This window comes from Varanus komodoensis, unplaced genomic scaffold (genome assembly GCF_004798865.1).
Source record: "Varanus komodoensis strain SLA01 unplaced genomic scaffold, ASM479886v1 scaffold2, whole genome shotgun sequence".
In the NCBI taxonomy this organism is placed as follows: domain Eukaryota; kingdom Metazoa; phylum Chordata; class Lepidosauria; order Squamata; family Varanidae; genus Varanus; species Varanus komodoensis.
Window position 1 is genome coordinate 66184512 of NW_025335568.1, and position 24168 is coordinate 66208679.

General features: G+C 45.8%; 2 protein-coding genes across 6 annotated transcripts in view; one reads left to right on the forward strand and one right to left on the reverse strand.

The window, feature by feature from the left end:
• Positions 1-14144, reverse strand: part of MTIF2 (mitochondrial translational initiation factor 2) — a 24016-nt gene extending 9872 nt beyond the window's left edge. The window contains exons 1-8 of one of the 5 annotated variants that reach the window (XM_044429642.1): positions 14023-14144; positions 11122-11333; positions 9553-9673; positions 5606-5777; positions 4832-4992; positions 3469-3645; positions 2757-2896; positions 584-708 (exon numbers count right to left, since the gene is read on the reverse strand). In XM_044429642.1, coding sequence (XP_044285577.1) covers positions 584-708; positions 2757-2896; positions 3469-3645; positions 4832-4992; positions 5606-5777; positions 9553-9673; positions 11122-11331 — 1106 coding nt within the window. In that variant the 5' untranslated portion in view covers positions 11332-11333; positions 14023-14144. Of the gene's footprint in view, positions 1-583; positions 709-2756; positions 2897-3468; positions 3646-4831; positions 4993-5605; positions 5778-9552; positions 9674-10225; positions 10296-11121; positions 11334-14009 lie in introns of those variants that run through there. The other 4 variants (XM_044429641.1, XM_044429643.1, XM_044429644.1 and 1 more) reach the window with 4 other exon arrangements.
• A 4804-nt stretch (positions 14145-18948) lies between these two features.
• On the forward strand, positions 18949-23013 carry LOC123023188 (prolyl-tRNA synthetase associated domain-containing protein 1-like). The gene is made up of 2 exons (XM_044429646.1): positions 18949-19086; positions 22471-23013. Exons 1-2 carry the CDS (start codon positions 18982-18984, stop codon positions 22906-22908), a joined length of 543 nt encoding a protein of 180 aa, XP_044285581.1. The 5' UTR covers positions 18949-18981; the 3' UTR covers positions 22909-23013.
• The last annotated feature ends 1155 nt before the right edge of the window (positions 23014-24168 follow it).

The window sequence follows — 24168 nt, forward strand, 5'->3', positions numbered from 1 at the left end:
CATGCAAGTTTGGCCTTGGAGTACAAAATGAAGCAGGGCACAGGCTGGTAGAAGTTTGTCAAGAGAATACGATGGTCAGAGCAAACACTCTTTTCCAACAACCCAAGAGATGACTCTACACATGGACATCACCAGACGGTCAACACAGAAATCAGATTGACTATGTGCTCTGCAGCCAAAGATGGAGAAGCTCTATATAGTCAGTAAAAACAAGACCAGGAGCTGACTGTGGCTCAGATCATGAGCTTCTGGTTGCAAAATTTAGGCTCAAATTGAAGAAAGTAGGGAAAAGCACTAGGCCACTCAGGTATGACCTAAATCATATCCCTGATGAATATTCAGTAGAGGTGACAAATGGATTTAAAGAATTAGATCTGATGGACAGAGTGCCTGAAGAACTACAGATGGAGATTCACAACATTGTACAAGAGGTAGCAACTAAAACCATTGCAAAGAAAAAAAAATGCAAGAAAGCAAAATGGGTCTGAGCTGGAAGGGACCAGAGGGCCATCAGGTAACCCCGCTGCTCAGTGCAGGACCCTAGGTTAAACCATCCCTCTCAGATAAGTGGCCTGCAGCTTACCCTTTTCCTTTATCTGTGCGAGACTCCACTACGGTACCTTCCACTAGGCCGCTGTAGTCTGCCTTCAGTTCCAGCATCTCAGCAAGAGCGACAGTTGCCTCTGCTAAAGCCATCAAGTTGTCACCCTACAGGAAACAACAGTCCAAAATAGTATTAACAGTAATTCTAATCATGGAAATTAAGCATTGTGTTATTTCAGGGAATTTGTAGGTTTTATGTCTAAATTGATGTATAGAAGACAATTTAGGGGGCTAAATTAAATTACTCTGCATGGAAGAGACAGCCATCCTGTAGCCAGGAATGTGTGTTTGGCAACTCGTAACACGCATCATCATGGCAGTTTTCTTTACTCTGATCTATTGGCTTGTTGGTATAGAGGAACTTTTGAGCAATTTGTAATAGCAAGGGGAAAAAAATCTAAACTGAATGACTGCCCAAACCATCTCACCTAATTTTCTTTTTGTTTCTTTCTCCACCCCCTGCTATTTGCATCATTTAGCCGGAAGTATTGCATACTTTGTTGGTGTTGTTGTTAGTCGTGAAGTCGTGTCCGATCCATCGCGACCCCATGGACAACATTCCTCCAGGCCTTCCTGTCCTCCACCATCCCCCAGAGTCCACCTAAGCTCATGCCAACTGCTTCAGTGACTCCATCCAGCCACCTCATCCTCTGCCGTCCCCTTCTCCTTTTGCCTTCTATCATTCCCAGCATTGGGCTCTTCTCCAGGGAGTCCTTCCTTCTCATTAGGTGGCCAAAGTATTTGAGCTTCATCTTCAGTATCTGGCCTTCTAAAGAGCGGTCAGGGTTGATCTCCTCTAGGACTGACTGGTTTGATTGCCTTGTGGTCCAAGGGATTCACAGGAGTCTCCTCCAGCACCACAATTCAAAGGCCTCAATGCTTCAGCGCTCAGCCTTCCTTATGGCCAAGCTTTCACAGCCATACATTGCAAATTGCATACATTAGTTGATCCTAATAAAGGTGCTTCCCAATGGTGAATGTGAGAGTCATTTCCTTCTCATTGCAACAGACTCCACAAACAGCCATTTAAAATGGCCATGGTACGGCTGCTGTGATTCCGTGCCAGCTCACATTTCCTTAACTGGATGAATCAACCTTAGCAAAATCACGATTTGCCCTCACTAATACTCACAGACCAATAAGCTACAGGATTAGTTGATTAATTAGGCTGTGGGTTTATACTTATAAAGAGACATCCAATGAGCAGATGGACACCATCTTGTTTTACATCATGAAATGATACTTTCTAGCAGAAATTTTACCTGGAACCTGCTTATGGGAAAATGAAACATGCTTTGGATCAGAGGCTAAACTTGTACAAGTTCTGTTACCCTTGCCAATCCCTTTGAACCATGTTTTATTATTCATTATCACCACACAGGGGCAGAATGTCAGCTGACAGTGGAAGCTGGCTGGGTTCAGACAACATGGCAAGCTATGGTGGGGTTTTTTTTACTATTGTTGGTCTGTTGCATTGCCTGAACTCAGTCTTGATATTTCGCCATGGTAAGCTTGGTCTTTAGAAAACATAAGAAACATTTTTTCTATGGTTTCTGTGAACCATGGCTTGCCATGTTGTCTGTACACAGGATCATGGTTTCAGTGACCCTGGCGTGCAACTACCGCAGCGTTCCCTGGAAAGAGTGGCAGCTGCAGGAGCTGCTTCGGCCATCCAGCCTCCTTGTACGGATCAACATATACAGGGAGCAATGCACCTTAGGACTGAATTTCAGGTGCAGCGGCTTGATGAGATACATACTAATAGTGCAAGGATTGAGTGGGAAGCATGGAAACCACGATAAAACAGAAAGCACTGGACTGTCTGTTTGGTAGATCATAGTAAAAAAACTGAACCATGGTGACATGTTGCTTGCCATGTGAACACAGCCAGTGTATTGCTAACCTGAAAGACTCTCTGCTCTCTCTGGAATTGGGAACTCACTGGGTCTTATTCTATGTATTAAATGCAGAAATAGTTGGGTCTTCTGTTGTGATGTTCGTGAACTGATTCCTACCAAGGAACTACAATGTGATCTGTTAATTGTAGGGCTACACAGGCTAATAGCTAATTATTGCAATGGAAAGCTTTAGTGAGACTTTTGCTTTAGCTCTGAAAAGTCAGGTTAGTCAGCTCTTGGGCTGCCTTGCATTACCTTTAGGGCAGAGATATTGACTGTCTGAACATCTCCTCCAAACTCTTCACAAACCACATCATGAGCCAGCAGTTCTTTCTTCACCCTGTCAGGATCAGCTTCAGGCTTGTCACATTTGTTGATGGCAACAATAATTGGAACTGATAAAGGAAAATGGGAGAAGAATGGTGTGGGGGGGGGGGTCAAAACACAGCTCAGGATGTTCTCCAGACCTGCAGCTCTATGGGGTGGAAGGTCTTTTAAGGTGTTTCATTTTCATCATTTCAAAGGAAGCAGCTCAAAAGATAATCTGATTTGTGCACCGGGGGTGAGGAATGTATGGAGGAACTATGGGCCTGGGAAAGAGGAGGCATTCAATGGCCATGTGCAGTATATGAACAAATATACAAGTAGAGAGCCAGTGTGGCGCAGTGGTTAAGAGCATGGGACTGGGATTCAGACGATCCAGGTTCGAGTCCCCGCTCAGCCATGGAGCCAACTGGGTGACTTTGGGCCAGTCACAGACTCTCAGCCCAACCTACCTCACAGGGTTGTTGTTGTGGGGATAAGACGAGGAGGAGAATGATGTAAGCTGCCTTGAGCCCTTTGTCAGAAAAAGGCAGGATAGAAATCAGAAAATAAATAAATAAACAATACATGAAAGGCTATACTTATTTCCACCCTGTACCCTCTCTCCAGACCAGGGAGGGGAGGGGAGGGGAGGCTGCTGTACCATTGGCATTCTTAGCATGTTGAATAGATTCCACAGTCTGCTTCAGCACGCCGTCCTCTGCAGCTACCACCAGTATAACAATATCAGTGACGTGGGCGCCTCTTGCCCTCATAGCTGAAAAGGCAGCATGGCCAGGAGTATCCAGAAATGTTATCTTGTCTCCAGAAGGCAAACGCACTGCAAGAACAAAAATGCACACCATCTCCTGAATTCTGCGTTCTCTGTGCCATCGCCATAGAACATCCTGTACGAGGACTGTTTCTGTCCAAGTCACACTTCCTCACAAACCACCCTCTCCCAGTCTGGTGCTGGTCATACTGGCCATGGATTAGGTAGTCCACCCATCTGGAGGCCACCAAGTGGTGGGAGGATGAATTAAACTCTTAATTTCTAGCAGAGATGTTTGCTACAAATATTTAAATTGGATACTATCCTTTGGTTGAAATCCAAGCCCCTGAGAAATGGGCCCTTAAGGTTCAGAACTACTTTTTGAAGCTAGAACACCATAGGAAATAGACTGAGTTGAGAAGTAGTTGCTTTTCTTCAGATCACAGATGACTGAGCATCTGAATCCTGAATTCAAGAAGCAACTTTATCCCAGGACTGGTAGCACGATTAAAGGTCAAAGGGTGGGAGACCGTCCAATCTACTCCATGGCGGTGCAACACCAGGAAGATCCTTTGCACGAACTCTACTGTGCTGTGCCTGCTGTTCCACCTTGAGAGAGAAGGCTGCCATCTGGGTTTTGCGCATCAGGTACTTAAATGTCTTGGCTTGACCACATACAATATGGTGAACATTATAGTGGCACGCAGGTCTCCTTCAGCATCTTCGTGCTTTTCTTCTCTTATGTATTTGTGCGTGTTTATAGATATTGCGTGTACTCAGCATTCAACATACAATCTTCTGCAATCCTTACCACCACCCTGGGGGTTACCTCATCAGTATAATTCCCAGACACAGGTGGGAGCCTCAGGTTATGAGAGGGCAGTCGCTTGCCTCAGGCTATTGTATGAGTTCATGGCAGAAGCAAGGTCCTAGCCAAAGACTTCCTGATTCATAGGTCAAGCTTTTAGCCACTAGCCTCCACTAGCGCAATACATGTTAGGCAGCACACAGTGCATGTTAAGCTGCTGTACAACTGCTTTAAAAGTGAAGAAGTTTTGTACCGGACAATGTTCAGTTGGCAGAGTAAATCTAAAGCAAGCCTGGGGATCCAATGCCCATCAGACAGCAAGAATCACTGTCAAAGGTGATAGGAGTTGCAGTCCATCCTCAGCTGACAGTGGCAGGTTGTCACCCCAGGTCTCAAGTCAAGGAAGCGTTACTTCTGGCCCACGTGAAATTACTTAATAAACCATACCAAGAAAGGCACCAATATGTTGGGTGATGCCTCCTGCCTCCATTGCGGCCACTTGAGTTTTTCGCAAGCTGTCAAGCAGAGTGGTTTTTCCATGGTCAACGTGGCCCAGAATGGTAACAACTGGAGGCCTTGGGGTCAGGGAAGCAGGATCTGCAGGAGGCCTACAGCAAACAGCAACACATCTGCTTCAGGTATGAAAGAAACCTTTCTTGCGCTTCTCTTTAACTTTCTCATTTTAGCAGATCCCTTAGAATGCCTGTGACTACCAGTAACTAGTAACAGCTCGAAGCAAGAGTCCTGTCAAGAGCTCTTCTTAGTACAGAAGAAGGGGGAAGCGTGAGTTTATGGCTAAATGAAGCATGTGCCCTCGTTATAGCAATACGTTTTATTGCCCTTGATGATTTGTCAATTTAGCAAGTGAAAAGAGGTATCAGATCGGCAACAGGTTTTCATGTCAAAGTCTATGTTCACATAAAAGTTTCAGAATTCCTATGAATTTCTCTGGGATTATGATCAGGAACACAGGAAGCTGCCTTATAGCAACTTGTCGAGATTACTGTCTTCCCCAGCCCTCCTTGGGGTTGCCGGGGGACTGAACCAAGGATTTTCAGCATGCAACACATGGGCTCTGCCAATGATCTACTCCCCTTCCCAACAGCTACTTGCTTTGGTCCCTGTGGCAAGTTAGGCCTTCTTTGAGGTGCCCACTAACCAATCAATCAAACAAACAAACATGGTATATACAAGCACTAACCAATCACCCAGAGATATTACCTCTTTACAGCATCTTTGTTTTCTTTTACTTTTTCTTCTTTCAGCGTGGCCCATTTGTATTTCATGCCTGATTTTTTAATAATGTCCTTGATCCACACTTCCTCTAAGACTGAATCTGGCTCTAGCGAGTGTAAGTCAAAATCTGTGTTTAGCAGGGCTTCATATATATGATCTGGGTAGAGAAAAAGAACACTGAATTGGGCAGTGTTCTAACTTTAGGAAAACTCAATGGTGCAGAGAACTAACTGGATACAGGTTTTGTTATGGAGGTGGTGATCCATGGAAGAGGAAAGTAGCTATCACAACTATAGTCACAGGATTCAGACCCTGATACTTGGCCAGCTTCTGGTGTAAAGGTCACATACTGTAATTCCATTATTATTATTACCACCTTTGTTAATATATTTGATGCTGTGAAGAAAATCTAAATGAAGTCAGCTGAAGAATTATAACAAAAGATTGCTTTCCACATGCATGCACACTGGGAACTTTTCTACAACACACTCCTTTAATTCAGACTTTTCTCAGATGAAAGTAGCTGAAACACACTGGAAGCAGATGGCTGGAGAATGCACCAGAGGATGAAAGGCAAATCTTTTTCACAGAACTTCATGGTGCTGAAAAGGCAGGAAACTCTGAAACAATTAAGTAGGGCTAATGAGTGACATGTGCTCTGTACAGAACTCTGGATTCAGCAGGTATCAGAGACTTTGGTCTCCGGTCCCCAGCAATATTGTGAAAGTAAGAGGAAACTAAACGAAGTAGCATGCAATAGGGGGAAAAACACAATGCTGGACGGCTTCAGGGCAGATTCTCTCCAACAGACGCTGAATTACTGCATTCAGCAAACACCAGAGCAGCATAATAGACTAGTATGGATGGCTGTTTTATTTATTTCAGGTACAATCTGCCAAAATCTGTATTAGTATAATATCTTTATTAGGCCAATCAAAAGATCTCAAGATCTCTTTATCATGTAAGATGTTATAAAAAGCTAGTGATCTTTTGGTTGGTGTAATAAAGATATTGCATTAATACAGTTTCTGAAATGTTATTTATAGTCAACAGAGCTGTGTCTTTTTGTGTTAAATCTCAGAGCCAGCATACGAAAAAGCAGAGACATCACCCTGCCAACAAAAGTGTGTATAGTCAATGCTATGGTTTTCCCAGTTGCAATGTATGGCTGTGAAAGCTAGACCATAAGGAAGGGTGAGCACCAAAGAATTGAGGCCTTTGAATTGTGGTGCTGGCAGAGATTCCTGTGAGTCCCTTGGACAGCAAGGCGATCAAACCAGTCAGTCCTAGAGGAGATCAACCCTGACTGCTCTTTAGAAGAACAGATCCTGAAGATGAAACTCAAATACTTTGGCCACCTGATGAGATGGAAGGACTCCCTGGAGAAGAGCCTCATGCTGGGAACAACAGATGGCAAAAGAAGAAGGGGACGGCAGAGGATGAGGTGGTTAGATGGAGTCACTGAAGCAGTTGGTGTGAGCTTGAGTGGACTCCGGGGGCTGGTGGAGGACAGGAAGGCCTGGAAGCATGTTGTCCATGGGATCGTGATGGGTCGGACACGACTTCGCGACTAACAACAACAACAATCTCAGAGCACATAGTTCCAGGTATCTCACAAGGCCAAGCAAGTCCTACTCCAAATTCCAAGTCCTTGAAAACAGAGACCACAGCAAAAGAAGAGACAGACAGTGCATTAAGTATTTCTCTCCTTTAACTTTTCCACATTTGTTATATTAAAACCTGGAAGTGAAATGGATTTAATTGGTACTGTTACCACTTGATGTACACAAGGTACTCAACATTGTGAAAATGCAAAATATGTTTATTGTGACACAGAAGTTAAACAAACAAAAACAAATCGGCACTTGTTGGTTAATTATTCACCTCCCAATACGACATGCCTAAGTATGCTCTGTTGCCTCCAGAAATGACATATATACTGCAAACAGCTGAACAGAATCCACTGGGTGCCACATGAGCCCAGATTAAATACAGCTGTTTCTGGAAGACCAGAATTTGTTCAAGAGCATGTCTAAATGACAGCACCTGGAAGGCCAAGAAGCTATCCAAACAATTCTGGAATCAAGTTGTACAGATGCACGCATCAGGATTGGACTATAAAAAGTATCCAAATCAATAAATATCTGCTGGAACACCATTAAATCCATTAATAGGAAAAAGGAATAATACAGCTTAACCAGACTCTACCTAGAAAAATTCAGCTTAACCAGCTTAACCAGACTCTGCCTGCTAACATTCAGTGACTGGGTAAGGAGGGCATTAGTTGGAGAAGCAACCAAGAGGCCAATGGTAATGCTGAAGCAGCTGGAGAGATCTGAAGCTGAGATGGAGAAACCATCCATAGGACAACTGTCACCTGGGTATTTCACAAAGCTGGGCTTCATGGAAGAAGAAAGCCATTGCTGCAATGAACCCTTATCAAACCCATTTGTAGTTAGCAAAAAAGCAGGTGGGAGACACGGCAAAAGCAGAAAAAGATTATCTGATCTGATGAGACCAAAACTGGACTTTGAGGCTTGCTGCTGTGTGTGGCACAGAGGCAACAGTGCTCACTGCCAAGGACACCACCCCCATGACGAAGCATCATGTCATGGGAATGCTCTTCCTCAGCAGGACCTGGGAAACAGGTCAGGATGGGGGGGCAGGGTGAATGGAGCCAGAATCAGGGCAGTTCCAGAGGAAAACTGGCAAGGGGCCTGAGACTGGGGCAGAGGCTCAGCTTCCAGCAGGAGAACGAACCTAAGCACACTGCCTAAATAACACTGCAGTGATTTAGGAGCAAAATCCTGCCGGTCTTAGAATGGCCCAGTCAAAGCCCAAACCTCAACCCAATTGAGAAACTGTGGCAGGATCTGTGCAGAGTGGGTCCATCTCTCACCCGTGGCAGATTTTTCAGGTGGATTCTGAGGAGCAGCGGCAGCAAGGGGTCTAGGGAAGATGCCCAAGTTTCAAGGTTCCCTAGTGAAGTTTCTCAGCCTGCTCTGGGAGCAAAAGCAGATATGAGACCAAGTCCCTGACCCAGTAAAGAGGCAACCAGAGAAACATGCTGCCCAGTTAGATGGTCTCTGGCATTCTTACAGTCTTGCTGGCAAGCCGCAAGAGCCATCCTGAGGGTGGCATCTGAAGCTTGCTGAAAGGGAGGGACAGAGGGGAAGGTTCCAGTTGGGATGCAGCTCTTTACACGGGCAGATGCTTCTCCCTCAACCCTGACAGAAGGCTATTTAAAGTTCATACTGTTCTGTAATCTGCTAAGCTGCAATAAAAGAGTTGTGCTTCAAGGGATTGTCTTGAATTTGATGATCAGAAGGAAAGAGGGAAGAGACCAGCTCATGCCAGTTTGAAAGCTGCAGGATCACTGCTAGGAAGGAGAGACAAATATGGCAGGATTCAGGTGTGCAAAGCTGACAGAAACTTACTGGAGAAGAATTGCAGCTGTAATTGCTGCCAAAGGAGCGTCTACCAAATCTTGGGGCCTGTGGTGAATACTTGTGCAACCAAAAAAGCCAGTCTGTTTTTGTTTACTTCTGTGCCACAACAGAAATTTGCACTTGCACCCTCACATATCAAGTGGCAACAACACAGATTAAATCAATGTTGGTTGCACAACAAAATTTTGAAAAGTCAAGCAGGGGCAAATACTTCTGCAAGGCACTGCATGTGGTCAAGTTAATCTTTCACTTTTTTTGCAATACTGGAAGATATGACTTGGGGTAAGTTGCGTGTCATAGGCTTCTGCTGAAGCTGAGGGCAGGAAAAAAAGCACTGCACTGAGTTGGAAACATGCATCACCGACTGAGATTCAGGCACCAAGCTGCACCACAGAGCTCTCAGGTAGGAGTCAGCTGAGAGCAAGCTCAAAAGGATGACTTCCCTTGTTAAATTCCATACATCGTCTGAAGAAAAGAGCTCACCTATGTCTTTACACATAGCTTTTGCAAGTTCTTCTACAGTCATTGTGGACTTTATCTCAACCTCTTGCTTCTCTGGTTTTGGTTTTATTGTTTTCAGCTTCTCCTTCCTTGGTTTCTTCCCCTGAAAAATTTAAGAAGTACATGGGGCTAAAAGGAAAGGAAGCAGTTTCAAGAAGAGCTATACATGATCTTTAAATCAAAATTATATTGTTAGTACACATCTACTCCCAGATTTCCCCCTCATGTCTGAAGCACAGCTGTATTTTGGAGGTAACGGAAGTGCAGGCAGGTAACACAGGTTCCCTCTCCCTTTTAGATCAGGCCGATATCTTATGGAAGCAACCTTTGCCCTAACTGACAATGCTGATGGCTGCTAGAGAAACCCTCCACATTGTTTTAGCAAAATTTCCCTTTCCTGGAGCTTTTCTTTCAATAATCCTAAGACTAAATCAATGTGTTTCAAGTATAGATCACCAGAAAAAAAAATTACAAGTGCCATATGTGAACTATGCAAGGCTACATGAGTGTCTTGCACAGAGAGAATGTTCAAAGTGTTTTCTTCTTAATGGGTGCAAGCATTTTTTCATACTAAAGCATCTCCGAACACCTGCAGAGTGCCTTTTACAATGTGGAAGGAGCTGGATTAAAAAAGACATATGTATGCATAGAATACCTTTCTGTATGTACACAGTTCCCCCAGCAGGTATGATCATTTTCCTAAAATGCATTAGTAAGTTGGGGCTCATCACTGATTCTTCATTGAACCTATTCACAACCTATTGTTGTAAGGATAAAACAAAGAGGAGGAAGACCATATGAGCCACTTTGGGCTCCTTGCAAGAGGAAAAAGAGCAGGGTATAAATCAAATAATAAGGAAAAATAAAGAAATAATGACATGGTTGAGCACAATATTTTTATTAATGCTTTATAACTCTCCTGTTCTGGAAACTAGGATATTACAGAATGTGGAGAGCTGCTGGGAATGGGTGGACACAAGAAAGTACAAGGCACCCCCAAAGGTGCAATCAGGCAATTTAACCGCTTTCCTACCCCAACAATTCAATTCCTCCCCAAAGCCGGACTAGGTTGGTAGGTCAGTAACTCCTGCTAGGGAGCATTTCAGCATGACTACACTGCATACCACAGGTGCTGGCAAACAGCTGTGCACACACACCTGTGCACAAATATCTCCACACACTCACTCCACTGAATAGAGAGTTGATGCTTCCTGTGGGTAAAGGTGGGTAGAATACAGCATAAAGTGAGTTTAGAACCTCTCCCCCATTAAAAGTTTTAATGAGCCAATTCATCAAGTTACATTATCCTTTCAGACCATGTTTCTGACAGGTTTAACTTCTAGGTTTGTAGCATTCAAGACTGGCTAAGCCAAAAGCATAAACACATTTGTTCAGAAAAGTTTGAATGCTTGCACACATCTCTTTGGCATGAACTACTGTTCTACAGCATTCAGTGAAGCTCCCTCTGCAAACAGCAATGGCTTTCATTTCAAAGGCTAGAAGGACACAACAGGAGTTCTTGGAAACAAGAATAAAGTAGCTGTTAATTACCTCCTTGGTTGCTAAAAGCCTGATTTGTGAGTTAGTGTCTGGCTGCCAGAGCAGGGGGCACGGATGAACTGGGCACACTGGGTAGGCAGACGACAGGACAGGCTTCCACTGTGTTCGATGTACTTTCCCATAAGCCAGAGAATGCAGCTGCCTGCAAGAACGATGCAACTGGACCACGTTCTCCAACATCAGCATCGCTCTCCAATTCATTTCTTGGCAGCAAACAAGGGAAAACATGGCTTAAATGACACACCTTTCAAGGTTGTACAGACCATCAGAACTGACATATGACTGCAAAGGGAACCATGAGGTGCAAAGGAGGTCAGGGCTGCTGTATTTATTTAAAATATTTATACGTTTCATGGTGGTATGGAAAAAGGAATAAGGGCAGGTGTCCCTTATCAGCTGGGGAAGGAAAAGCTGCAGTCACTAGAACCCCCTATTTTGCATACTTTTAAAAAGCTATAGAGGCCCCAACCTCTTTTGCTCCTGGTCACCATAACTGCAAAATAATGAGTTTGTTAAGCCCAGATTTCAAGACAGAGTTTATGTACTTTTAAGAACTGCATAAAAGTGAAAGCTGCCACACACATGACTTCTGCTGCACATGGCAATATTTTCCCAACAGGGCCATTGCATGCAAAAACAGAGATTATTATACACACATTCCTCTTACAGCTTTGGTAGGATGCGCAGCAAGGAGTTCTGTGGCACCTTAAAGACCTACCAATTTATTATGCCTTAAACATTTGTGTGGCAGAGTCCACCTCATCAGAGGCACTAATTGTTATCCTAAACTGGCAGGCACACACTTATCTATGTGCCCATATATATTTTATTTCTTTAATACTGAGCTCAGATGAAAAAAATAATGCCAAATACTTCAGGGTGATTCCAGAGTGCCAGCAGACTAACATCCACTACAACCTCTGTGCTGCAAAAGGCAGGCACGGTGGTTCTTGCTGACTGAATGGGTCTCACAGGACAGTCAGTTTTCTCCAGTTCCCCCAATACCACCACCCGCACCATTCCAGAGGCTCCACTAAAATTCCAGAACGTTTTGAGGAAGACAGAGAGCTGCAGAGAGAACATGGCAAAGATTATCTTTGTCCCAACCTCTAGCGTGACCACAACTGTGCTGAATACAAGACAGAGTCCAGCTCATTATCTGTAGCTATTACATTAAAGTTAGAAAGAGCATAAAATGTAATGGTCACAGGCTGTGTATTCTATATTTCATTCTCACCTAACCTCACTGTTAAGAAAATTAAAATCCTTACAGCCATGTGTAAAGAAACAAAGGACTGTGCATCTAATGAAGTAGACTCTCCTCTCTGAAACCCTATGCCTTAATAAAAAGGGCTGCAAAGCAACCTAAGGTCAGGTTGGAAAGCAGCAGGAAGGGCTGATCATTGCATCCGTGCTTATGCCAGAGAGTGAAGGAAGGGCCCCATTTTGGGGCCTTCCACCAACTACTGCTGGCAGGAGCCTTCTGCAGGCAGAACCAACCCCCCTGCCAGCCTGCAGAGGTCCTCTTCACTGGCTCAGGGGTACCTACGCCAAATGCTAACCGACTCCAGCAAGCTCAGCCCAAGAGTTAGATTAAACCCTCAGGGGGTTTCCAGAAGAACTTCAACTACTACCAGCTGAAGAATATTCTGCCACTATTCCCTTTCTTCATGCTCCATCGCCTTGGCCCATCCACGTCCAGACGAGGCGCTTGCAGTGCTATTGCCTTGCCTCATTCTTGGAATTTTCAAGGAGTTACAAGCCTTTCACTTGTAACCTGCTGAGTTTTCCCACCACATCAACCATCTTTTTTCTCAATGGGGAAATATATTATGAAGAAAGAGACAGAATAACTGTAATCTTGCTTCTGGCTGGTAGCATTAGGAGCTCTCTGTCTGGAAGTGCCCTTTGTGAAAAGAAAAAGGAGCAGTGGGAAAATATTGGGGGGGGGTGTTCCCAAATGGAAGACATGGATGTCTGGACTCCCATAACATTCCATGCATGAAGCAGGCCAATGACATGACAGAAATGATCCTTCCAGACAATACTCTCCATTTGTGACACTCCCCTATTTTCCTCCCACTTTTTCTGCTGTGGGAAAAGGGCAGAAAAGCTGCCCCATGCCTCTCAATACTTGGTGTTAAGTCCGCTCTGCCTGGGAGCACCCTCAGTGTCTAAGACTAAGCCATGAGGGCCTCTGTGGATTTTTCTACCTTGGAATCATAGAGGGATTTTTTCTGCCATCTGACAGGCTTAGAGCCAGTGTGGTGCAGTGATTAAGGGCATGGGACTAAGGGCATGGGACTGGGACTCAGGCCATCTGGGTTCTAGTCCCTGCCCAACCATGGAGTCCACTGGGTGACTCTTGGCCTGTCACAGATTCTCAGCCCAGCCTACCTCACAGGGTTGTTGTGCTGGGGAAAGCATTGAGAGCAGAATTATGTAACCTGCTTTAAGTTCTTTAAAAAAGAAAAAGGCGGGATATAAATCTAATAAATAAATATATTATCACAAGGAAATATGTCGGAGAAGAAGTCGAACTAGAACTATAAAACATCCATCCGCGGGAGGTGCTTGGAAGAGCAGGTTTGTGCACACACGGCACAGGGCGACACCAAAGCAGCCAGCTCTTCCCCTAACCCGCGTCTCGCCCCCCGCTTTCGAAAGCGGAAACGGATCGCCCCGCCCACCCTTTCTGCTGCTCTCCCTCCGCCCCAGCTGAAGGGGGCGCCCGCGTTCTCCGCCCGCTCACGGCGCCCTTGAACGGCTCTCTCGCTCGTTCGTCCCCCGCCGGCCCAACGGCCGCGTCGCGGAGCAGGCCTTGAAAGCAGCCCGCTCCATCCGCCCGCACCCCTACTTCCCTCGCTCACCTCCCTTGCCGCTTCGGCTTACCTGCGTCTCCAGAAAAGCCTCTGAAGGTCAAAAATGCCCGCGCAGCCCCGAAGTCAAAACCAACATGCTCCCCATGCCAAAATACAGCGCTGAGCGCCCGCAATTCTCCCCGCGCATGCTCAGTAACAGCGCCTGAAGCTTCCTGCCCTTTTCTCTGCCCTCCCGGGGAGGAGCCACCGCTCAGGTGGGGCAGTGCCGAAGGGATGGAAAAGTCTGCGCGGGCCACCGAAGCCCATCAACCCCAGCCAGCATACGCAATGTCAGGCTGATGGGAGAGGTAGCTTGACTAAATATAAACTAGCTTCGTGTCTTCTTTTTCTAACAATTATGTTTTTTTATGATTTGCATTTGTTATCTATTTGTTTTTATTGTGCGTGTTGCCTTGAGAGCATCGGTAATGGGGCGACTCATACACTGAATAAATCGATAATAGAGATCCTGCTTCACAATAGAATAAAGAATATTTTATCCTCACAAAATTTATAAACAAAAGGATACACTAGAGAGGAGGGTTAATGTGTATGCCACTTTGGTTTTCTTGCGGAGAAACCGCAGCACAGTAAGGAATGAATGCATAAAGCGCATAAAGCGCACCTCGTTAATTAGCTGCGTGTGACATAAAATCGTAGTTTCTTCGTCAATGCTGCCTGCTCAAAGGAGCCTGCAATCCTGCTGAAGTCAGTCAGAATTTATTCTAAGAGCTCTGTACTGTTTAGCGCCATCATGTGGGAAGATACCCACTTAAGCGAAGATTACTGGCTGAGGGGTTTGGGAATTGTAGTCCAACACCAGGTGCCGGCAGGAGGCTATGAAGGTTTTTAAAGTAGATCCCACGCCTACAAATCAGATATATAGGTGACCTTACAAGCACAGTTGAAATATACAATTGACCAGACAGGACTACGCATATGGGATAGCGCCAAAATAATTTTTAAAATTGCAAACGTATTTGCACAATTTTCTGGGAATGACTTTTTATTTTAACAAGGGTGGTCATTCCAAAATGCTGCCTGGGTATTGGAGGAGGGGCAGCAGCTGGCAGCAGCAAGGACAACATCACAAAGAGCGGGGAGGGGGGTGCCCCGCAGCCCCCAGTGAAATTGCTTTCACCAACTGCTTTGGGTCAGGCCTGGGATGCCATCGCCCCGTTTTGCACACCAAGATGAAAGTCAGTTACAAAAGCTTTATTTGATGCATCAAAGGGAGACATGGAGATTGCTATAGCCTCAAATTGTGCCCCCATTTCTATTCTTTGGCGCATAGTTTGTACTTTTTTCTTACCCCTCCCTCTCTGCAACTACATTTTCCTGTACTTTTCCACTGCTTGCAACTTCCTTAGCTTATCTACTAAAACTATCTCAAACCGCTTCTTCAGCCTCTGTGTGAACCCCCTGCCAGTGGGGTACTGGTGGGGAGGTGAATTTGTTCAAGATGCTTTACTGCCTCCAAGGTGGTGCCACTTCCGTCAACGGTTTGGCTAACAGGGCACCCCATGGCAGACTGAGCAGCCCCTAGAACACGCCATGGGATTTCCTGTGCTGAAAAGCGAGCTACCCTGCAGGAAGCAGCCTAAACCTGTGTTCAGACAATCTGACAATTCACTGTGGCTCTCTGCCTGCAAGGCGATTGTTCTGTCCTGCAAGTCAAGCCTGCGTTTGTTCTCCTCCACAGAACTTGTGTTTCATTATCTATTCTTTGTGATCCTTCATTGCTGATATGCTGTTTTCATTGTTTGTTGGAATTTTGATTCAGGCTTTTGCATTTGTTAATTTTTAATATGCTAAAGAAAAATAAGAACTCGAATGTAGCCATTCAGCACAGCATGGGCTATGGTCCTGGGCACGCTGCCTTGCGAGCAAGTCTCCTTGTACCCTTTGGGCTTTTTGCTTCCGGAAGCAAGGAACCAGGTGACTCCCCACTGCTCAGTCCTGAGCCAACCAAACTGGCAGTTACATCTTGCTTCAGCCCTACCAAGGAGACAGCACCTTCCACTGTGGCCACATTAGGAGGTCCTGGGCTTTGTCCATCGGCACCTTCTCCCAACCTGCTGCTTGAGATGGTAGCCCCCTCAACTTGATAGTGAGGCCAGCCCTGCATAACTGGGGCTTCCTTTTGCATAGGGTTGCCCTGCTGGATGGTCTTAAGCCCCAATTTATTTTTATTTGTTTTCCTGCCAAGGAACTGAGTTCTAGGGCTTGCCAGCTCATTGCCCTGATTCTCCACGGGTGAAAGGGCAATTTGCTTGCACTAGGCCTGTTGGGATTAGCCCTGTGTTTTCCAGTACAGCATTAACAAGAAAAGCAAGGGAGGGGAGAGAGTGAGTGCGAGGGAGAGAGGATTAAGGGTTTTCAAAGGCGATTTAAAAAACCACTGCTTCTGCCTTAGAATTCCTCCTAATCTATATGTCATGAGTGCCAGGAAGGGTTTCATTGAAAAGATCCAGCCATCTGCAGCTCCGAAGCAGGATGGGGTGGGGAGACAGTGAGGACGGCAGACATATGGTGACAACTGACATGTCACAGCGGCAAAAGCCACTTTCAACAAAGGCAGGCAACATTACCTATGATTTTCCTTCTGCCCGGGGTTACGAGTGCTTGTAGGGCCACCTTCACCTACATTTTATATCCTAGTCTAGATTTTCTGTTTCAACTGTCCTTGGGTTAGCATAGTGCAGTTCAGCTACCGCAGGGCATTTTAAGAAAGGCTACTTTCAGAGACAACACAATGGAACGGGTGCAATGAAAAATATGCCTGCCAGATTACTGGCAGCAGCACAATGGAGAGGGCACAGCCTGCAAGTGAAGACCCTGTCCACCCGCTGTCCAACTGGGAGTTAACTCTTTCCACTAGGCTCATGCAAGCCCTTCATATAATCCTAAATCCCAGCCACAGCTTCTTTGAGTTCTCAGCTCACCTAAAGCAGGGACGGGCAGTTTGTGCCCTCCAGATTTTCGGTTTGCAGCTCCCATGTTCCCCCACTGCTGTACTGACCAAGGAGCTGTAGGATGAAACAACTGGAGGGTCACAAAAGCTAAACTCATATAGGGCTGGTAGTTTTACTAATATTTTTAAATCAATGCATGTGTTAATTAAAGGGATGGCAGGCTCTCCCTTGTTGGAGGTCGTCAGATGACAGGAAGACAACGGTCTCTTTAGATATTCTTGCTTTGTATTTCCTGCAGGAAGCAAGACTAATATTTTTAAATCAATGCATATGTTAATTAAAGGGATGGCAGGCTCTCCCTTGTTGGAGGTCGTCAGATGACAGGAAGACAACGGTCTCTTTAGATATTCTTGCTTTGTATTTCCTGCAGGAAGCAAGCGATCTTTCTTAGATATTTACAACAAGGGCTCTTTTATTATTCTCTGTGTTCCTATGCTACCAGAAGCCTTGCTGTAAAACATCAGCAGTCTTGTCAGCTTAAAATATTACCTTGCAGGGTTTTGTTCAACCTACCTCGTGGCCTCCCCTCCTTCATATTTCTAAAACTCTCTTTCTTGCTAGAAATGTTTTAACAGGATTAGAATTACACCTCCACTGCTTATGAGCTTGCTGGTTAGATAATTGGTTTATTAAATAGAACACACTAAGAGCAGCTGTTGTCTTAAGTAGCTAAAATGCAATTCATTTTGCAGTCTAAATAGACACCCATTGCCAAACAAGGGTGAATGCACAATTAAGGCCATTCAACTTAACATCCATTTTTCCTTAGAATGTATGCTAATATATTCCATTTTCAGTTAATGCCCTGCATTGGAACAGTTGGTGGCTCTCAACAGCTCAGTGAAGCCTTTTGTAAAGCCCAGCTCACATCATTCCAGGACAGCCCCAAAACATTTAGGATCCAATTCATCAGGTCATTTCCCCTGCATATCCATTCATTTCAGTGGGACTTACACATACCATGGATTGGACCCTTATTTCAGACAGACCAGGAGGTGGTCAGGAGGGCAGACCTTATAGTTACAAATAGGACCCACTGTAATTATCAGACTCACTTTTGAGCTCACATATAGAGGACCGTGTAAGGGTGCAACCGAGTTTAGCCAAAAAGCCCTACTGGTTATAGGGCCTTTCTGCAGGAGCTGTTTTCTGCCCAACATGCACAGGACTGCAGTTAGCAGTTAACATCTGGTGTTAAGCTCATTTTAATCTGAGGAATCCTGGTGCAGATAGAGAACAGGGTGGAGGGTGGGATTGGCATTATTTATTGTATTTCTATCTCACCTTTTTCCTTGCAAAGAACTCAAGACAGCTTACTCCACAGCATTCTCATGATCACAGCCCTGTGAAGTGAGTTGGGCTGAGTCTGTGACTGGCCCAAAGCCACCCAGGTGGCTCCATGGCTGAGCAGGGACTAGAACTCAGGTCGCACGAGTCCCAGTCCTGCGCTCTTAACCTCTACACCACACTGGCTTTCTTAACCCTTCCGCCCTGATACCACCCTCCCAAAGCAGCCATTGACCAGATTAAGAATGAAAACCGAGGCAGAGGCAGCCCACTTAGATAAGCTACCCGCCCCCGACAGCCTAGTTACTCTTCCAATGCTCTGGACTTCAGCTGTCACCGGCGCCAGCCAAGATGGTTAAAAGGCATCCTGGGACAAAATTACAACGCGTTGAAGAAAACACAGCACAGCTGCTGTAAACCGTCCAGAGATGGCTGGCTATCGGGCGATAAAGATGAAATAACAGCAGTAGTGACAATGCAGCTTCCTTCACCCCCGTGGCCACACCGGCTGGGGATAATGGGTGTTGTAGTGGAGCCCATCTTAAAGGCGCTCGGCTGAGCCAAAAGCGAACCGAAGGGCTTCCCGATCCTGTTCTCTTCCGGGTTCGCGTTGCTGGCGGGAGCCCGCGAAGGGGAAGGGCGGCGGCGGCGGCGGCGGCGGCTCCTCCTCCTCCTCTCCCGGAGCGCGCCGGAGAGCCCGCTGGCGGCGACCGGGGGCCTGCGGAGCCATGGCCGCGCCCCAGCAGGAGCAGACGGGCGCGGGGCTGCGCGGGGCGCTGGAGGATCGCCTGCGCGGCCTGGGCATCCAGCCGCTCTGCGTGGAGCACCCCGAAGTGAGTGCGGGCGGGCGGGCTGCCACGTGGAGCCTTTACGGCGGGGTCCCGGGCAGGCTGCTCCGAAGTGAGCTTTGGTGCGGCCGCAGGGACCCGGGCGGGGCCAGGCGGGGCCTACTAGGCTGGAGCCTGCGCCGTTCGGTCGGAGCCCCGAATCTCCGGGAGGCCTCTGCCCCACCACCCCGCGGCCCCCGGGCCCTTGGGGAAATGCAGCACGGGGCACGGGGGCCTTGAGCATCTCTGCTGCATCTGATCCACGCCACCTCCCTCCCCACCGCGTGCCAGACGCCTTTTGGCCCGCATATGCTTCAGCTGCTCCCCCCCCCCACACCTCTCCGAATATTTCTGCTTGAGCTTCAATGAAATCAAATGCCCTCCTTTCGCCAGACTCTACCTCTCTTTTTAACAGTAGGTGTATCCTTAGGAGAAGATACCCTTTAAAGACTTAGGATTCAGATTTCAGAGCATGTGTGAATTCTCTTTCACAAGTTTGTGCTTTTTTTTCTTTTGGTCTTGTGGGCTTGAGTGCAAGATCTTTTCACTGTCCCTGAATGGGACTTGTTGTCTCCAACTTATGGCGACCCTATGAATGACAGCCCCCTCAGACGGCCTATCCATGATATACCTGCTTAGCTGTTCTACATTCAAGGCTCTGGCTTCCTTTATGGAGTCAGTCAATCTCTTCTGCCTTCCACTTTCCCTGGCATGATTGTCTTTTCCAGGGAGTTTGACCTTCTCATGTTGTGTCCAGACTATGACTGCCTCAGTTTTGTCATTTCTGCTTCTAGGGAAAGTTCTGGCATGATCTAGGACCCACTTATCTGTCCCTCTGTCCAGAGTATTTGCAAAGCTCTCTCTCATCACCATGCTTCTAACGCATTCATTTTCTTCCTGTCAGCTTTCTTCACTGTCCAGCTTTTACACCCGTGCATTGTGAATGGGAATACAATGGGTTGGATGATCTTCGTCTTGGTCCAGTAAAATCTTTACATGTAATGAACTTTTCTGGTTAATCTTGAGGCGCTTCCTTCCCCTTCCTCTGTCCCTGGGGACCAATAAGGGAAATGAGACAACATCTGCTCTGAAGATCCCAACTGACTTGACTGCTCCATGAACCATAATGTACCTGACAGATACAGAACACAGCAGGGGTCCCTAGGAACCTCCTCCCCTCTTCTGAGGGAATGTCCAGCCAGCACCTTTAGGTAGCTGCCGGAGGCTTCCTGCTGCCGATTCCAGCAGAGAGGTTGAGCTACATGCCCCTGGCCTTCCTCTCTCTTCCCTCACTGCCTGACCTGCAGCCTGCCTGAAGGGCACCTCAGCACCCGCACGCAGGGAGTCGTCTCTGCATGATGCACCAATTGTTGGTGCAAGCTGCATTATCTAGGATCTGGAGAGGAGGAACAGGGGAACACAGCTCATCCCCTGCCTGAAATGCAGGCAGAGCTGGTGGGGAAGAGAAGTTAGCTCCCCTTCCTGCCAGCTCTACCTGCTGTTTTTGATTGGTGAGAAGAGGGAGCTACTGAAGCTACCTTCTTTTTCCTGCTGGCCTGTAACAAGATGGAGTGAGGCTGGGGTGCTGCTGCCTTCCACATCCTCAACCTCAGACAGGGCTTCTGGCAGGCAGTATGCAGCAGAAATGGAGGAAACGGTTGGTAGCTCTTCAAGGTACCACTTAGGCACTGTGGGTAGCTGTCATTGAAACTCCATGGAAATGTGTCAGGAGCAGCAAGGCTTTCTGTCCCTCTTGCCAAACGGCTTGGTAAACTTTTGTGCTTCCCTTGGGCTTATTGTCTCATCTAGGTTTGACTACAAATAAGTGGTAGCCTGTCGAGGTGGTTATGTCGCCATAAAGAAGTAATCCTGCAGGAGGGCAGTGGGTTGGCATGACATGTTAAGTGAACTTGGTTACCACTTTGGGTTTGTTGTTTTGTCCAGACTCAGTCACGGTGTAGCACCAGAGTTTGTTTCAGACCTGGAAACCATGAAAAACAGTGGTCTGTTGTAGGGCTACTGCTTATTATGATTGTCTGTCTGCTTACCATGACTGATGAAAAGATACCATAGATTTCCATGAAAAGAGCAGCAGGAGATTTCCATGAAAGGAGCAGATTGGTTACTCTAGGCAACCGATTTCTACTACACACAGCATCCTAGCAACACATGTCCTCATTTGCTTTGTTGCTATTGGCTGAGCGCTGTGACTGGCACCCTGTTACTTTCTGAAACAGGAGGAAAGCAGGTGAATGCACATAGGGGGACTAGAGGAGTCACTTCAGGAGCACTTACTGTTATGTTAAAAAAGGGGGGTCTGGGTTGACCAGGAAGTGTTAAAGAGATGGAGGCGAGAAGGGGAAGGAGGGGAACCCACCTCAAAACGTTAGCAGACCAGTCAGGAAGAGGCAGCTGAGGCTGATAAGGAACAAGATAGCAATGGAAGATCTTGTTTGTGGGAGATGCTGGGCTGCTGTGTGATGAGAGGGAGGATGGGAGGGCAACCCCCCCCCCACAGTTTGAGGAATTTGAGGGACATGTGTTAAGTTACCACCAGTCATGGGAACCCCCCACCCTTGCTTGAAATGTCGTGTGAACCTGTTCAATATGATAACTCATCTTGGTTCAGTGACAACCCATGCTGAACTATTGGGTGAAGCTTTCTGTGATCTCTGAAACTTGTCTTTATCTCATTAAATCTCTGAAGCTTGTCTTATCTTTTTTTATTGCATAATTTCCTTTATTTACCTATCCAGTGGGTGTAAGATTTCAGTCCTAGTATGAGAATACAAAAAGATGCACAGAGTTTTCTTTTCTCTTTCAGCTTTGCTCCTTTCTGCTTCACCTTTTCTTGGCCCTCACAAAAACTGAAGTAAGAAACAAAAATGAAATGCCCATCACTGATGCGTTTTTGTGGATTTTTAAAAAAGCATCCACTTTTATCACCCTTCCCATTGCCTTTCTATTTTAATGGGCTCTTCTGCTTCGCTAAGCACAGAGCAACAGCCCCATCTAGTCTGTGACATTGCACATGTGAATTTACCTAGAGAAACTGAAAGAATCAAGAGGCGTCTGTATAAACTAGTTATTAAACTAGTTACCATACACGAATTTCAATATGAAGCCTAAGATGCTCAGTTTGCTAGTAGATCTTGAGTCCAACTGGTGGAAAAAGTGAGACAGTAGCTTTTAAAATAAATGTTATATAAATATGAACAGAACTTCTGTGTGTACCCAATTAAATGCGTAAGATTGCTGCATAGTGAAAATTTCCACTGAGGCTTGCATAGTCGAAGTTCCACGGATGGCTGCCAACATTTCATCAAAAAAGATGGGGCAGCAAGTAAATCATTCAAGGAAGAGTAATGCTGTTCCAATTATCTCTTCTAGGTGTTCACAGTTGAAGAAATGATGCCTTATGTACAGCATTTGAAGGGAGCACACAGCAAAAACCTTTTCCTTAAAGATAAGAAGAAAAAAGGTTTCTGGTTGGTGACAGTTCTGCATGACAGACAGGTCAACTTAAATGATTTGGCGAAGAAACTGGGTGTTGGAAGTGGTAATCTACGTTTTGCTGATGAAGCAACCATGTTGGACAAGCTAAAAGTTGCCCAGGGTTGTGCAACCCCCTTAGCTCTTTTCTGTGATCAGGGAGATGTAAAGTTTGTGTTGGATGCTGGCTTTGTGGAAGGTGGTCATGAGAAGCTGTATTTTCACCCAATGACAAATGCAGCAACCATGGGATTGCATCCAGATGACTTCTTAAAATTTCTGAGATCCACAGGCCATGAACCTATAATTGTACATTTTGATGAAAATGACAAGTAGGTTAACAGCATCATTTTCATATGCAAGCCTTGGCAGTTGTGTTAAAAATCCAAAAAAAAATTCAGTGCTTTGTATCCAATAAAGATAACTATTACTTGTCTAGTATTTTCCAACATTAGTTGCCTTTTAGTTAGACAATTTACTGCTGTTTTCAGGTTGTGCTTGAGAAAGCTAATTTGACTCAAGCAACAACTGTTTATAGAAAGGGGATACAGTGCATCATTTGAAAGATACATAGATGGTTCTGGATACTGCCACTTGAAAAAGAAACCTGGCTAACAGGAGAGGGAACGTTCTCTTCCAGAGAGCCACAAATGAGATTCGAAGGACTAGTGCTGTGACTCAAGTGTAAGGCCTCCAAGCTTTTTATTGTCTCGAGACCCACCAAACACATTTTTCATTTCTTCTAAATCATTTGCCTGTTTCTTCTGACACTTAAGCTGGAAGTAGGATTGACAGATGCGCCAAAGAATATTGAAGCCCCAAATTACAGAGGGAACAAAACAAGAATATATCATTAATGTGTAGTTTGTCTGAAAGAGAAACATATGTATTTCAAGATCCCAATCTTGAGGGCTGGCTCACTCAGTATTGGGGAGAGAGCTCACTATTTGAGTTGGTGTTCCTTCATGTCCCACAAAAGTCCCCCCTTCCCATTCAGTTCTTTCCTTTCACCCTTAGCACTAAATGAAAACTGAAGGATGTCCCTGGGAGAGGTTTCCCTAGTGATAGGGGCACACTCAGTGAGTTGGAATGGCTTATCAGGTTAGACAGAGACAGAGGAGAAAATTATTTCTCTAAGCATTTGCCCTTACAATATATTCACCACGAAGGAAGGATGCATGCAATAAATCAATGAACTTTTCAACACCCTTTAGCCTGCAAGTACTTGAAAGGTGTCACGAGGAGGAAGGACAGGATCTCCTCAATCATCCCAGACTGCAGGACACGGAATAACAGGTGCAAGTTACAGGAAGCCAAATTCTGGCTAGATACCAGGAAAAAAATTTCCTGACTGCTAGAGCAGTGCATCAATGGAACCAATAATCTAGGGAGATTATGAGCTCTCCCATACCAGAGGCATTCAAGATGCAATTGGACAGATATCTGAGAAGGATAGTTTAATGAGGAGTTCTGCACTTAGCAGGGGGTTGGGCCCCCTGGATCCTTCCAGCACTATGATTCTATGAAGCTGAGATGGAGAAATCAGTTGCTAGTACCAGTGACTGAATACTTGCATATACCTGCTTATGCAAACTG

Excerpts from the sequence above, each read along its gene's own strand:
- LOC123023188 (XM_044429646.1), top strand. The coding sequence starts at position 18,982 with ATGGCCGCGCCCCAGCAGGAGCAGACGGGCGCGGGGCTGCGCGGGGCG. Across the intron at positions 19,087-22,470 it reads TCTGCGTGGAGCACCCCGAA|GTGTTCACAGTTGAAGAAAT; the intron begins GTGAGTGCGGGC and ends TATCTCTTCTAG.